A 17,105-nucleotide genomic window follows, 5' to 3' on the forward strand; every position below is an offset into this window, starting at 1 on the left:
GAGGTAAAATAAGGGGTTTTATGTAAAAGAGACAGAGAAATGTGTGACATTCAGGGAGAGAAACAAAAATTCTATGGGCCTAGTGATATTGAGATTGAAAGTATGGTGGGAGGACAGAGTGCTCGAGGTATATGCTGTCATCAGGCATGTACTCACACACTTATACACACATGCACACACACTCATACACATACACACACCCTTTAAGGAACAATTTGGGAATTACTGGTCTATTGTACCTTAAGGTTTCCACTTTAGCACAAGTATTCAGTTCCAATATTGAAATATGGCTTCAGTGTGGCAGCTCACATCCACAAATTTGTCCTGAGCCCCTGCTTAGCTACCAAACACTGTGTGAGGTGCTATGGAAGCTAAGACGGTGTTGCGCATGGTGCTCTGTCTAGAAGGAGAAGCTGGGAGGCAAACACCCATAGATTTCACTTAGTGTGGTAAGTGCTATAACCAACTTTTGTGAAAGAACACTATGGAAGCTAAGAGGAGACCACCTGATCCATCTTAGAGGGATGAAAAAGACTGCCAGGAGGTGAAAGCTTATTAGGCTGATGAAGAAACAAAATCAAACCAAACTAAATTAAACAAAATAAAACCCCAAGAAAATTAGACTATGAAATCTTTTAATTCCCTCCCTCAATTCTGAAATTTGATAGACTTGATTCTGCTACTTATTAGTTTAGTGACTTTAGGCAAATCTCTTAACCTCTCTGAACCTGAGTCATCTCTGAGACAAAGTCTCTAGCTCATTGTGCTGTTCTACGAATTAGGGAAACAATGTGTAAAAAGCTCATATCTCTGTGCCTGATGCAGGGAGCCTGTATAGGATTATTTTGAACACTGATGGCATTAAATCACTCACACTACAATGTAACAAAAGAAGGAGAAATGACTTGTTAAATTTAGAGTAGGAAATAATGTCAAAGAAAGCAAAAGTATCACAATAAACTCAATATTAAGGCTCATGCCTCAATTCTTGCCAGAGCCACTAAATCAGAGTCCACATAGAGAAGAGCTGGTTGAAATCTGCCACATTCCACCTAATGACATGCCTATGGGAGCAGGTGAAGGGCTCTCGGGCAATCACCTTGTCTATTATCCCCCCCATTGTACTGTAAAGATCCAGCCCAGACCAAAAATTTAGAACAATCATAGGAATACATCTTCTCAACCATCCACAAAAGTCAAATGCAAAATATTGATCTGTTTCATTAGCATCATCTATATAATTTCACCTAAACATGAAGATGTAGCCAAACTTCCAAGCACCTGGAAATCAGTTTATATTAACCATTACCATTTATTACAGGTCTGTTGTGACTTGGGTAACCTCCATATGCTGATTCTAATGCACATTGGGACTTATAGGAAGGCTGTTCTGGTTTACAAATGAAGAACTCAAGGCACAATTGGTTACTTGACAGAAGTCAACTTTCTCCTAAGTGGGAAACCACCAGAAGGCAGATCTATCTGATGGCAGAGCTGCTGTCTTCATCATGGGACTAGTATGCTTTCACTTTGTGATCAGGGAAGGGAGGTGCCAGGCCTGCTCAAGGAGCTCCCATGTCCATGCCAAGGAGTCTAGGAAGGTTGTACTTTCTGCTTGTGCCTCTGTGGTATTGCTAACAATGTTATACTGAATATCGTGTACTATGCTTGTAAGTCAGGAATTTTCTCAGAGAAGAGAAAGGATTACCCAAAATGGGAGAGGAAAGACTAATTAGAATTCTTCAGGAGATGAATGGAGTTAATTAAAAACATGATCCTGCACATGACAAGATGTTCATCAGCTCTTACCATTGGGGAAATGTAAATGAAAATTACAATGAGATACCACCTCATACCCGTCAGACTGGCTAAAGTCAACAACTGAAGAAGCAACAGGTATTGGTGAGGATTTGGAGAAAGGGAAACCGTCTTGCACTGCTGGTGGGAATTATATATATAATATATATAATATTATATTATATAATGGAGTATATCATATATTGTATAATCAAATATTACTCAGCCATCAAAAAGAATGAAATCTTGCCTTTTACAATGACAAGGGTGGAGCTAGAGAGTTACTGCTAGTGAAATAAGTCAGACAGAGAAAGACAACTACCATATGATTTCATTCATATATAGAATTTAAGAAACGAAACAAATGAGCAAAGGGGAAGAAAAAGAAAGGCAAGCCAAGGAACAGACAAGTAACTATAGAGATGAACCAATGGTTTCTAGAGGGGAGGGAGTGGAGGGATGGGCTAAATGAGTGATGGGGATTAAGATAAAAAAAGGAAATAAACTTAAGGTGCATTCACTTCTCAAAAAAAAAAGGGGGGGGGGGAGAATGTGGTCCTGAATGGGGCTGTCCTAATCCAGCAGCCTTTCCCTATCTCTGCTTTTGCAACCAATCCAAGATGCAGGCTCTTTGGGAAAAGAGGAGTTCTCTGGTTGTGAGGAGGTGTATTCACTTCTTGGGTGGAGCAGAATGCTTTTTTTAAAGTGGATTTAAAAAATCAATATTTGGTTCAAATCTTTACCAGTTAATAACTGTGTGATTTAACCTCTCTAAGCCTCATTTATTTACCTAAGTGAAATTAATGATACTGACTTCACTTTTCTTATCTCTAAAATGGTGACAATAATGCCTACCTCTTAGGATAGTTGCAAGGGTTCAAGGAGGATAAAACCTGGTGTGTAGGAAATGTTCTTTAAATATGTTTTATTTTGGGATTCCTGGGTGGCGCAGCGGTTTGGCGCCTGCCTTTGGTCCAGGGCGCGATCCTGGAGACCCGGGATCGAATCCCACGTCGGGCTCCTGGTGCATGGAGCCTGCTTCTCCCTCTGCCTATGTCTCTGCCTCTCTCTCTCTCTCTCTCTCTCTCTGTGACTATCATAAATAAATAAAAATTAAAAAAATATGTTTTATTTTTTGTATATTACTATTTTCATTAGAATTCTTCTTTTTAAAGATTTTATTTATTTATTTTAGAGAGAGAGAGAAAGAGAGAGAGAGAGAGCATGAGCAGAGGGAGGGGCAGAGAAAGAAGCAGGTTTCCCGCCAAGCAGGGAGCCCAATGTAGGGCTCCATCTCAGGTCCCTGGGATCACAACCTGAGCTGAAGGCAAATGCTTAAGTGGCTGAGCCACCCAGGTGCTCCTCATTAGAATTCTTAAAGAAAGTTCCTTGGTATGGTAGATGATCAATAAATGGCAGCTATTCTTATTAACAGGCAACAGTATTGTATTGGTGCTGGTCTGTTGGTGGAATAGAGTGGGATGAAATGAGGAAAAGCCTAAATTCATATGCAAACATAAAAACAAAACAATACAAAAGCAGAACTAGAAGGAAAAAATCCTAGCCTGGTCAACTTGTTATTCAGAATGTAGTTGTCAGAAATCTTTACATTGTAAATTTGGCCTTTAGAAATTTTTTATTTTAAGATTTTCTTTTTTAAAAAAGATTTTAGGGATCCCTGGGTGGCGCAGCGGTTTGGTGCCTGCCTTTGGCCGAGGGCGCGATCCTGGAGACCCAGGATCGAATCCCACATCGGGCTCCCGGTGCATGGAGCCTGCTTCTCCCTCTGCCTGTGTCTCTGCCTCTTTCTCTCTCTGTGTGTGTGTGACTATCACAAATAAATAAAAATTAAAAAAAAAACTATTAAAAAAAAGATTTTATTTATTTATTCATGAGAGACACAGAGAGAGAGGCAGAGACACAGGCAGAAGGAGAAGAAGGCTCCAGGTAGGGAGCCCGATGTGAGACCCGATCCTGGGATTCTGGATCACGCCCTGAGCCCAAGGCAGACTCAATTGCTGAGCCACCCAGGAGTCCCTATTTTAAGATTTTCAAATGTATTTTACAGAGAGGAAGGGAGAGGTTGAGCAGAAATGGGGGCAGAAGGAGAGACTCTCAAGCAGGCTCCCTGCTGAGTGTGAAGCCCGACTCAGGGCTGGATTCCACAACACCTGAGTTCGTGACCTGAGCTGAAACCCAGAGTCAGACACTCAACTGACTGAGCCACCCAGGGGCCCCGGCCTTTGGATATTTAAAAAATTTATCCTTTACTGTTTTATTTTGTTTTGTTTTCACCAAAGTCCATTGGAAGAATCCTATGTTGACTGGGCCAATGAAGAAAGGGAAAGAGATTTAAATGCCTATTTATTTATTAGTTTGCTTTGTGAAAGAAAAGAACAGTCCTATTCAGGTCAAGTTCTTTATTCACCTCTGAAGAATTTTAATTGATCTTTTCTTCTGCTTTGTGGATGGTGCTTTGTCTATGTCTATGGTAGGGGAAATAGGACCAGGGGTGATAAGGACAGAAAGTAAGTATTCTAAATAAAGGGGGAAGATTCAAGGGACAGGGTCAAAGGCTCCAGAGCAGTTATGTTCCCCCTAACCCACTGGGAGTGATTTGTCTCTAAAAGCTATCTGCATGTTCCCTCAGTGGGGTTTTCCCCCCCTCTTATAGGTTTCAGTGGAGTTTGATTCAATATATGGTTAAACACCCAACCACTACTGTCTGGTGAGATGGTTGGAGCCAAGGAGGGTCAGCTGAGGACTCCTAAAACACCACATCCCTGTGACTGACACAGGGAAGCCTGGGCAGCCAGCAGGAATTGCACCTCTGAAAGTTTGAGCCTCTGCTAGGGATACTGCCATATAGCGGGGCCACTGGACTATGAGCAGAGGCCATAGGGGAATGCTGATTTGGAGGCACTTATGGGATTGTTGGAAAGTTCTGGCAAGCCAATATGATAATAGTTCTCCTCAGGAAGTGAAGCTCATAATTTCTCTCTCTCTTTCTTTCTATTTATAATCTATCCTATCTATCATCTATTTCCTTTTTCACCTATCTTCTATCTACTATATCATCTATCTATCTATCTATCTATCATCTATCATCTATATATCTATCATCACATATCATCTACCTGTCTACCTCTGTACATGGGTGTGTATGTATGGTGGTGAGATGGAGTGGCATAAGGTAAGTTTAGGGACACTGCTATTTTTAAACCTGCCTCGAATTTGCCCCTTATTACTCAAGGAGTGGTGGCAGAAATCATCTTCAGAGACCATCCTTTTGATTGGAATAACACTGTAACAGACTTCCTTATTGTTGTTAAGCGAAGATAGGGCCACGCTTCCATTCTGAAAGAGAAAGATTAAGACAGAGAAAAGCTAAACTGCTCTCAGAGATGTGTTCATCAATAGATTTTTTTTTCTCTAATAGGCTTCCTCAGAGGCAGGTGGAGATGAGTGGAGTGGGAATGAAGGGGATTCCTAGGGAGGAGAAGTGGACTTTAGCATCATGGTGGTAGGCAGTTCAGAGTGGAGTGTGCTTATAAGGCCTCCCTTTGACAAGGCTATGACCAATTGGCTATGGGAGTAATGATATCAGGTTTTATATTTCCTGTTTTTTGTGGTATGACTCCTCAGGTTGTTCTCAGACCCTTAGTAAAGTTTTATCACACTCTATGGCTGGTGTTAGCAGGGTTGTTAGAATAAAGGGAGGAGATGGTGTCCACACAGGGCAGACAAGTCACAGGGAAATGAGATCAGGTTATGGCAAGAGTTGATTTGTAACAGTAGCTAAGCAAAAGCCACAAGCTTCTCCCATAAATCCTCAGAAATTCTTGGGAAAGATCACTGGATACCTCTTGGTCACACAGAATGGGATTCAGATTGTTGGAAGGGAGATACTCTCATAGCTACTTGCCACTTGGCAAACTGTGCAGTACATGGACCTGCTTTTAAAGCTCAGGGAAAGCTCAGACACTGCATGAATCTTAAGAATTAGAGCCCTGCTCAACTATGGCAATAAAGCAGGTTAGAGACTCACTTTCCCAGCACCCCAACCCTTGGAGTGGAGTAATGGGACTGGGGTTGATCAATCAGGCACCTTCCTGTACCATGAATTAAAAGCTATGAGTCACTAAAGAAGGGCAGTGGAGAACCCATTCTGGAGAATGAGGATGGCTACAACCTCCAGTTCCCTGGGGCAGGAGGGAGTGGGGCTGGTAGCATTTGTTGGTGCAGATTCTCCAAGAAGCAGATGTCTACATGAGATTAGAGCTGCAAAGATTTATTAGGGAAAACAGCTCTGGGGGACAAAGAGGGAGTGGGAATTGGTGGAGAACCATTAGACAGAAAGGCAGGTGTGACAGTTGTGAAAGAAGGGAGGAGGAAAAGGGTCTCAGACAGAAGCACAACTCAGAAAATCTTGGCCTGGCCAAGGGAACATCGCCAGATAAAAGTCACTATATTCATTTCTTATGGCTATAATGAAGGAACTGAAGCTTAGGGGCTTAAAGCAACACAGATTTGTTGTCTCACAGTTCTGGAAGTCAGAAGTCTGCAATGAGTCTCACTGGGCTTAAATCAGTGGGTCAACAGGGCTGATTCCTCTGGAGGACTCCAGGGGAAAAGCTGTTCCTTGCACTTTCCCACTTCTAGAGATTGTCAGCATTCCTTGACCTGTGGCTACATCCCTCCAATCCCTACTCTGCTCTCCTACTCTCTTCTTCTAAGGACCCTTGTGACTATCGCTGGCCCATCTACATCACCCAGGATAAGCTCCATCTCAAAACTGTACCAGCCAAGCCCCTTTTGTCATATAAAGTAAAGTCCACAGGTTCAGGGAGTTCAGATGTGAACATCTTTGGGAGGCCATTTGTCAGCTACCATAGTTGCCCTTCAGGGGAACCCTGCATGGGGCAGAAATGGGACAGCACCAGTGTCCTGAACAGCAGCCTGGGAAGCATGACTTCAGTGATGGCAGACCAGCAGCTAGAGGTGTGTGGTCAGCTCTGCTCCCATAGGAGCTTCTCTTGAAGATCTGAGCAGTATCACTCCATGAACACCACACAGTCTACCTGGTTTCCTGTGCTGGTGGCAAGAGTGCAAGCTCTGGGGCCCAGTGTTCAGTGGTACCAGAAGCAGTGCTCTCTACTTAAGAGTCCTGAAATTATGATTTTCTCTTTGGTTCTGGACTTCTTTTCTTCTGCTTGTTTTCTGAGACACCTTTTTTTTTTTTTTGCTTTTTAAAAAAAAAAAAAGATTTTATTTATTTATTCATGGGAGACACAGAGAAGTAGAAACATAAGCAGAGGGAGAAGCAGGCTCCCTGTAAGGAGCTTGATGAGGCAGGACTCGATCCCAGGACCTTGGGATCACACCCCAAACTGAAGGCAGGCACTCAACCACTGAGCCACCTAAGCATCCCTTTTCTGAGCCTTCTTCTCAAAATCTCCTGGTCTTTCTGTGAGCTTGTTAGTCACCTTTTAATACATTTCTTTTCTACTTACAACCTGAATCAGTGTGATGGGTTACTGCTTCCCAATACTTATATTCCCCTTTTCCTTTTAGTAACAGGATGTCCTCCCCTGAGCTTCAGCAGGACAAATGGCCACAGGGCTAGAGCCTTAAATTTCCAGTCTGCTTCATAGCCAGGCATGGCCATGCAACTAAATTGTCATCAGGGAAGCATGAGCAGAAGTCATGTTTATAATTTCCATATCATTTCTTCAAAAGGAACATGCTTGCATTTCCCTTCCGTATTTTCCCTCTTAGGGGCTGAATGGGTATATTCTACTGGGACACTGGCTTTGACTTAGTGAATAGGAGAAACATTTGAGGAGATGATAGGATAATTCAGAGAAAGAACCAGGCTCCCTGGGTGACTTCATAGAGCTGAGCCACCTATCTACCTTGGATTGCCTGAATTCTCCTGGACTGTTATGTTGTTTGAACCACTGTATTTTGAGGTCTCTTTTGAAAGCCAGCGAGCCCGTTGTAGGTTTAGTATAACCTGATGAAAATAGTCTGTTTCTGTCTTATAACCCCCTGACTAGTTCAGAAATAGAAATTGGAGTGATTCCAGCATCCCAAGAAAGAGGAGAGGGAAGGATTCAGGGATTAATTTTCTGGAAAGTTGGGGATGAGGGCAGAAAGTCCTAGTAATAGTATTCAAGAATAAGAATCTGTTAGCTTATGGCATGCAGAGGTGAAACAATCAAGTTTGGGGAATCCAAGCAGCTAATGCTATTGAATAGAACAGAAGGAAAGAAGCACACAAAGAATGTGGGGAGGAGGTGGGGATGGTTACTAAGAGCAATCAAGAGTAGCTTATAAAGAAAATAATGACCTCAAATCACTAAATTCTCAGCTCAAAGCATGACTAGAAAAAAAGGGGATCATATATAACTATGCTAAAATAATCCATTGCAGCGAGGTCAGAATTACTGTGAGGCAAATGCAATGGTTAATTACGAAGTTTGCTGTGATCTGTTAAGTTCTCAGCTTTGTGGATAGAACACTGAACATAAGAAATGTGGAACCCTGAGAAGAGAAATGGGGTTGTATGAAAGGATTCAGAGGCCTCACACTATTTTGATCCCCCACTGCACTGGGTCTCTTGGTGGGGAGTGGCGGCACAGAAGAACATGTGTCCATACATAGCAGTCCACAAAGCATTATAAGGACACTAGCTTTGAAAAATTCTACTGAATTTTAGCTACAGAAAGCAAAAAGCCTTAGTCTATGTCCTGATGAGAATCAACTCGCTGAAGAAGTTGTTCTTGCCTTAGTAGAAAATCCTGTAATAACCTCTCTGAGGACTGACTCTACAAGGAAATGTCAATTCTTTATTTCTAAGCTCCCAAAATTCTTCACTGTCTACAGACCTATAATTAAATGGCAGCATGCCTTGGGTGGGGGGGAGGAGCAATTACAAAGTCAAATGTCAAAGCAATAGGCTTTATATAACAAAAGAGTCAATTTCTCCCCTTTATTTATCAAAGTATCTTTGGAACATTATTAGGGAATGGATTCAGGGGCACTAGGTCAAGGAGGGGGATAAGACACATTTAAATTAAAGAGAATTTGTTTTTATCTTGGTGGGGGGTGGTATTCTAGGGTTCCCACTAGGTCCTACCCAAAAACTGTTCATCAAACCCATCTAACATTTATGAAGAGACTGCTAAGACTAATGACATAATTGGATATTGGAAGCAGAGAGTGGTTTAGCATCTCCATGTAACTTCCTGGTTTGACTGGAGTAGAACACAAATGGATCTCAGAGACCCCAGTGGATTACTGTAAACTCAATCAGATGATGACTCTAATTGCAGCTTCTGCTCCAGATGTGGTCTTCTTCCCTTATGGGGGAATTTCTAGAACCTATGTTTGAAGGGACTGGTTAAGTTTATTCTTTTTACTCTATTCCAGGTATTGGCAGACTTTTTCTGTATGATGCCAGATAATATATATGATATAATTAACATATGATAAATAATACACTAATATTATAATTATAATATTATATATCATACATAATTTAATATATGATTGTAATACAAGCTTTGCAGATCATATGGCCTCTGTTGCAACTATTCAGCTCTGTCTTTGGAAGACAAAAGCAGCCACAGACCATGCACAAACAAATAGACATGGCTGCATTCCAGTAAAATTTCATTGACAAAAATAGGCAGTAAATGCCCCGGTAGCAACAAGCACATCTTGTGCCCAGATCTTGGGCATAATTCTAACATATTTCACCAATAAAAAGAAAGACAGCTTCTTGGAAGATTGTCTGATTCTAAGACTGGATTAAGAAACACACAACACAAACCAAAAAGTGGGCTCCTGGTTGGCTCAGTGGTTGAGCGTCTGCCTTTGGCTCAGGTCATGATCCCTGGATCCTGGGATCAAGTCCCGCATCAGACTCCTGCCGGGAGCCTGCTTCTCTCTCTATGTCTCTGCCTCTCTCTCTCTGAGTCTCTCATGAATAAATAAAATCCTTAAAAACAAAACAAAGCAAAAACAAGAAGTAAGGTGTTCAAAAGAAAAAAATCACATTGTGGGGGATATGTCAAGGGTGCCAAATGAAAGAGCTCCCAACGGCTAAAGCTGAAACAATCTGAGCAACAAAATAAAGTAGTATTGGATTGTAACCCAAAGTATTAGGTAAATATCCATGAACCCATACCGATAACAAACAAAAGATTGAATAAATTAGTAAATGAGAAGAAGAGACAATGTCTCATGCAGAAAAATTCTAAGCTTATAGATTCCCTACCCTAAAGGAGGAGGAGTACAACTCTCCACTCTTTAATTGTGGGCTGAGCATAGTGATTTCTTTCCAAAGAGTACAGTATGGAAAGACAGGAAAAAGTAATTTCACAATAGAGAAATCTGACAAACAGTAACAGTAATAGTAAAATAGTACTATTTTAAATAGTACTGTTACAAATAGTAATGCTTTAGCCAGGTGATGGAGGTCATCATCAACCGTTGTGAATCAGATTGATAATATGTACCTTGATATAATGTGATAAAAATGGCATTTTAAGTCTCCAAAATTCTTCCCAAAAATCCATAATCTCAGTCTTATCATGAGAAAATTATCAAATTCCAATAGAAGGAGATTCTATAATATTCCTGATTACTACTCCTTTAAACTGTCAGGGTCTTCAACAACAAGGAAAGTTTGACAATCTGTCATAGCCACAAGCAACCTAAGCACATATGACAACTAAATGTAATGAGATATCTTGAATGGGATCCTAGAGCAGAAATGAAGAATGTTAGGTAAAAATTTGGGAAGTCTAGATAAACTATGGGCTTTATTTAGTAATAATATATCAATATTGGTTTGTTAACTGTAACAAGTGTTTCATTCTAATGTAGAGTGTTAATAATCGAAGAAATTGTTGGAGGGGGAGTTATATAGGTGCTCTCTATACAATGATCGATTTTTCTATAAATCTAAAATCATTCTAAAAAATAAAGTGTGTTAATAAAATAAACAATGAACCAGATTTTACCTTCAGACTCTACTTTGTTGTCCCCTGAGCAGAGAAAATAGCCCAGTTTGCTTTCCCCTATTTAGTAGAGCACCTTTACTCTTTTGCCTCAGGGTTATGTCAATTTTCAGGTTCCATGTCAGAGTACAGTACACAAGCACTTTGAACATCTCATTATCCTATGCGTCATCATAGTGGTACCCTATATCGATGGTATCATCAGGCACAGAGCTGAAATGAAGAGGTATCCAGATGCCTTGCTTGGTAAGATACATGTATGCCAGGGAGAAGGAACTATGTCCTATAAAAAGAGACAAAGGGGTCTACCACTTCAATGAAGTTTCCAGGAGTCTTAGAGTCCTGGGCATAGTGGAATATCTTCTTCAAAGAGAATGGCAGGTTGGAACATATTGTAGGCCCTGCTTATTAAAACAGTACAATGTGGAGATCTTTGAATTTTATTGCATTTGAGCGTGTTGCTCTGAGCCATTTACAAGGTGATCTGAAGAACTGCTAGGTTCTTACAAGATGTAAGGAATACAGAACAGTCTATTATCTCAGTTAACAGGGCTGATTTTAAGATTACAGAAGAAAATAAGAAAACCCAGAAAAAGTAAAAATAACCCAAACTAACCCTAGAAAACTAAACATAAAATGTTACTACTCTTGAGCATGTAATGAAAGCTCTCACAGTGTGTCTATCTAATGTCTTGACAGTGACCTTGACAGCTGGCCATGTTCATGATTCAAGTCTTCCACTCTGCTTAGCTCCACTTATTATTTTATTCTTCTAGAATGAATTCTCTACTCTTTCTGGCTTCTGTGTCTGCTCTTGTTACTACTATAATTGAATGACTATTTTTTCAAGATTTATTCATTTGAGAGTGAAAGAGAGAGTGAGTGGGAGCGAGCACATAGGGTGAGGGGGTAGAAGCAGAGGGAGAAAGAAATTCAAGCAGACATGCTCTCAGCACAGGTTGGTGGGGTGTCTCTTGAAACTGAAATCAGACCTGAGTTGAAACCAAGAAGAGTTCCAAGCTTAACCGATTGCACCAGTGAGGCGCCCTTTGAATAACTATTTTTAATCTCCTGTATTTATCTCAAGATTTTTTGTTTACTCAGAGCTTCCACTACCAGGCAGTTTTTGCTTACTTCCTTCTTTGCGTGTGTGTGTGTCTCTTGGCCTCTCCAGCCTGCTGACTCTCTCAGAATGCTTTGTACTCAATGTCTCAAAGAGCTTCTGGTTGGGCTCAACTCTTACCCAACCTCCTTTTATGACTGAGCTCTTGTACTGTGCTCCCTCATAGGCCTCTAGCCAAGTTATCATTGGCTAACAAACACCCATCTCTGGTCCAATCATCTGTGGCCATCACTGTGGATGATACCACAGGATACCACCCCACTGACCTATGCACAGAGAGGTCTTTCAGAAGAGGCTGTGACTGTGGTAGACACACTAAGCTTCTCAGAATGGGAACTTACAGCCAGGAGACACGAGACAATTTACTTTGCTGTTTTGATTACGGAAAACCCCAGCCTTTAGCACTTTGAAGAACTAAGAGGAAAAAGAAACTCCTAGTTATTTCAAGTTGGCAGATAAACTAGAAATTTTTGATGGAGAGGAAGGTGATTTGGAAGACTTCCAGTTAGTGTACTTTCTGTTCCCCTTTCACCGCTTATCTATGGAAGGTTTTCCTCACAGTGGGTACTCTTGGTTTATGGTGAGAATATGAGTAGGGTTGTGGAGCAAAAGAGCACAGTGGCTCTTAACCCCACCAATACAAGTCTGTCAGTGGTGGGAGCCATACTGTGAGAACGCTATGGAATTACAATTAAGTGGGATACTTTGTTAGTTCCTATGTGAACTGGCTCCTCTGTACAATGATGAACTATTTGCGTGCTCTCTCTTTTTATTAAAAAGTTAACCTGAACTTGGGAACTATGTTTCACTCATGGAAACCTACTCATAGAAATACTCAGCACAGTTGAGTTGAATTCTGAGTCCTAGCACTCAATCTGCAGGCCTCCTCAGTCTCTGCACAGACCGCAGAGCTCTGTGAAGTGTGACTGAGGAGAGCCCATTTTTGGATTTTTCTCTCTGAGTGCCTACTACAGCCAGCTGCTATCAATCTTTGGATTCATCCCTCTTAAATTTTATGATTCTCTCCTTATTCATTCAAAGTGAAAGAAGAAACTATTCCCCTGATTTATTTTTTTGGAAAGGCTTTATTGATTGTCTTTTCAATAACAAATGAGTTTCACTGATATTCCCTATTATACCCACAGACACTCCTTATCTGTTGTACTTTTGTTTTGCATTAACATTAAGAGAAAAGGGAATGAAATCTTCTTTCAATCACCACTACATTAGCACTTATTATGTTTGCAATTTCAAAACAAAAAATTGATAGAATTTAAAATATAAACTCCCTAGACAAGAACTTCTCAAATAATCATGACTTCTTGTCTTCAGTGTTGAACTTTTAATTTGGAAAGAGAAAGCCTGGGTGAAGTGAAAATACTTCAGAGACTCAGAAGTCATATCTCCAAAAAGCAATCATATATTTTATTTTTTTTCCAAATGAAAATGGCATCATAACAGGCTTAATTCAAGTTAATATCTAAGAAAATATCAGCTTCGCGTTTTACAGAGCTTCAATACCCAGTTTCATTTCACTGCAAGGAACTATAAATTTTATTGGACAAGCACACAAAAAGCCTGTCATATTATTCATCACCCGAAGAAGCAGGTCATAGAACAGCAAAGTAATGTCACTAACAAGAAGCAGTTTTCTGTTGTAGACAGCAATTCTTACCCTGTCATGGATTTATCTTATTATTGACAGCAAATTTGGCTGGCATTGACCAGAACTGGTGCTTTACCCAGGCCCATAGCAAAGCTTGAACATGAGATAGGCTTATACCACACTCAATGTCAGTCACATATTTCCTCCACTCAATGGCACATCCCTCTTCTGATCTGAATGATTAAGGAGGATGTTTAAAACACAGACATTTCTATGCTTTTTTACAGAGTGGTCAGTAAGTACAGTTTCGCGATGCTCCGACACTTGTATGGGGAGATAGCTGGTACCTTAATATGATTAATGGGACCAGTATTTACTATAATAAATGAAGTTTGCCATTGGCCACTAGGCATTTGTTTGTGGCTAGCTAACTTTCCATTTACTTTGTTCAGAAAAATGCCAGGTCAATTAGTACAAGAATTTGCTGTGCTCACAAATGACCCCATAAGGAGTTGAGATTCTATTTTTCTAGTTCTGTTATTTCCATCATCTCTTTAAGGTATGTTGTATCATAAAGATTAATGCAATTCTTGTTTTTTGAAGTCACTTGAGGGATGAGATAACTATGAGAACAGCGGATATATACAGAGGTGGGTAACTGATAAAAGTTGCACGAGTATTTGGGCTCAGGGTATGCAAATCAGGAGAGAGTGGGGTGTGCCCCCTCAGTGAGCAAGTGCATGGTTGAAGACTGCTGAGATTGGAAATCTGTTTGGAGTCAGTGAAGGGACTGATGAAGTAGACAAAAATGATACCTGCCATTGAGGCCCTCTGGATAATAGTGAATTTGGGCACCAATTCCACCTGAGATCGGGGGGTGGGAAATGAGGTCTCTTGAAAGGAAAAGCCGACTTTTCTAGCTGGCCATCAAACAAGATTTGGAAAAAAGGAGGAGGACCAAGAAAAGTGAGTCAATACTCTTCCTTCTTCCTGAAATGTATTGCTTATCACCATCCTTTTGTTCAGTTAACCTCTCCTCCTTCTCCTTCTTCAGTTCCCAGTTTCAGTGTCACTTCCTATATTACTCGTAATGCTGTCTCTTTCCCTAGAATTTTTCCACTATGGTACTTTTCAGTTTGTAATTATATATAATTTGAGGATTGATTTGATTGAGGGCTATTTCCTTACTAGATTGAAATTTCTTTCATTCAATAAGTAGTCACTGAACACTTACTATGTGTTGGATATACCAGGTGTTAAAAATATTTCATAAATTAATAAATGATTAATAAGTGATTTATGTGAGAGTTTTATTTCTAAGGGCTCAGAGCTATTGAAATACCCAAAAGAAAAATGAAGAAACCAGTGTTACATTTTTGTAGGACAGCCTAATATCCCTGGAGAGAAGTTTTGTGTATTAGATAAAGAAATACTTTCTTCAAGTAGGTTCAAAGGTAGAACTTAAGCAAGACTTAGAAATTTTAGAATGGAAGAATCTAGACTGAATGTGTGGGCCTGGAGGTCATATTTGAAGGGACCTTTGGGAAGGTTTTCACAATGCCTCTAGATCCAAGGTATATCAAGACAACCTCAAGTCTTATTTGACAAGAAGCCACAGTATTTTTATTTAAAAAGTGGTTTTCTCTGTAGACTGGCCTAGATAAGTCAGTCTCTATTTTCTATTATTGTCAAGAAGTATGAGGTCTTGAGATCTTACCCTACTTGCAAGCTAACAAGTTGGTCTGCCACAGTTCCATGAATGCGGGCCGAAGACATGAGACTCCTAGGTTGGAGAAAAAGAACTTGAAAACTCCCAGCACAGCAATAAGCATGAACATCAGCATACTTTGCCAATTATCCTTGCTCCCAAGTCTTAGGAGAGTGATGCAGATAGATGCCTGCACATGCAGTGGTTGCATTACAGGATAGGAATCCTGAGCTTAGGGAACTTGAACTTTTATATTAAGCAGTAAACTATGCCTGATCTTTGCTCCAGAGGGAGACATTATCTTTATTGTCCAAAGCTGTAAGCAAACCTACCCTTTGCTCTTCTTTATCTTCTGAGACTGTTTGCTACACAAACATCTTTGAAAAGATAGTCTGGAATTAAGGGCAGTTAGTATCTGTTTTCAAGGTGGGCAGGAATGCAGCAGATCAGTAGAAAATGGCCTCTCAACAATACCCACCCCTTATTTTATACAGTCTTGGCTTCTGGAGAATTTTCCCATTAGCATGTCGCAACCCGGCTACTCTTAGTAATCAGAATGATGAAGGCTGGGACTAATTCCATTGACTCTGTCCCATGTAGCACTTGGGAGGCTACCATAATTAGGCCTGTTAGTAACAAGATTCCAAGCAGCTGGATGAGGGCAACCTAGCTAGAGTACTGACCACAACCATGCCGCCTCCGAGTTCTGGGCCAAGCAGCCTAACAAATCTCAGAAACCTTCAAGCCCTACCTTAGAGAGTCATGTGGCTTTTTCCTTAAGTTTCTGCTTTGATCTTTCTATTTGGCCATGGAATTACTCCAGGTACAGCAGGATATGGTATTCATTTTGCATATTCCTCCATGGCCCTTGAGGAGGAAGTTGAGGGCAAGTCTGTCATTTGTAACAAGATTGGTCAGTGAGTTGAGGCTGAGCTAAATGCCTTTGAGGGCTCCAGTGGTATCATTGATCACTTTAGCCACAGTAAAGGACAAATTTTATACTGCTTTTTCTAATTGAATGATTCCCATTTCCTATTATAGTGATAATTTCTTGATAGTGTGCATGCATAACAAGATATCTATTTGGAAAGCAACCCCAAGTAACCAAGAATAGCCTCATTTTGGAGAGGTCTTCACAGTCATCTGAAGGCTATATTATCTACAGATGGTATTTCCTTACACACTTAAATGTCTCTTGTGACTTCCTGTTCAAAAAATGTAAGTTGCCATATTTTGAGGAAGGAGCAAGTTGATACTTGGATTCCACACAAAAGCTACAGTCTTGGGGTGTGCATGGTGCCCTGGAAAGAAATTTTTGTTTACAATTTTCAGGCCCAGAAGGGATCTACATCAGATGCGGGCACAGGTTGACTGTGCCTGTAATGTGACCTTCTAGCCAATTGGTAAACAGCAGTCACAGTTTAGTTCAAATAAATGAGTCGAGTCCTTGTTTTTGGAGAAAAGACGTCTATACTTATATCAGTATCTACAGATACATAATCAGATAAAGATACAGATAAATATCATGTTGAAAAATTTTCCATCTAGTTTTATTTTGTCAATAATTTGGTCTACTATATATTTGAATATATTAATATATAACAATAAATATATTTGTATCAAATGCTTTTGAGCATCTGCAGAAATAAGCATATGGTTTTTCTCCTTGTACGCAGTAATACAAGGAATTAAAGATTTCAAAATATTGGAATATTCTTACATTCTTGAAACAAATACTCCTTCTCCACATAGTCATGGTGTATTATCATTTCAGTATGCTTCTGGGTTCTGTTATTATTTTATTTAGTATATTTTAATTGATATTAATAAGAAAATTTGGTC

The 17,105-nt window shown here is 40.2% G+C and overlaps 1 protein-coding gene across 1 annotated transcript in view; it reads left to right on the forward strand.

Moving 5' to 3' along the window:
- The first annotated feature begins 4,975 nt into the window (after nucleotides 1-4,975).
- Nucleotides 4,976-17,105, forward strand: part of LOC140602290 (14-3-3 protein zeta/delta-like) — a 49,117-nt gene continuing 36,987 nt past the window's right edge. Inside the window, 3 exon segments of the mRNA XM_072771593.1 lie at nucleotides 4,976-4,990; nucleotides 6,535-6,798; nucleotides 10,940-11,072. Coding sequence (XP_072627694.1) covers nucleotides 4,976-4,990; nucleotides 6,535-6,798; nucleotides 10,940-11,072 — 412 coding nt within the window.

Source organism: Canis lupus, chromosome 13 (genome assembly GCF_048164855.1).
Source record: "Canis lupus baileyi chromosome 13, mCanLup2.hap1, whole genome shotgun sequence".
Classification (NCBI taxonomy): domain Eukaryota; kingdom Metazoa; phylum Chordata; class Mammalia; order Carnivora; family Canidae; genus Canis; species Canis lupus.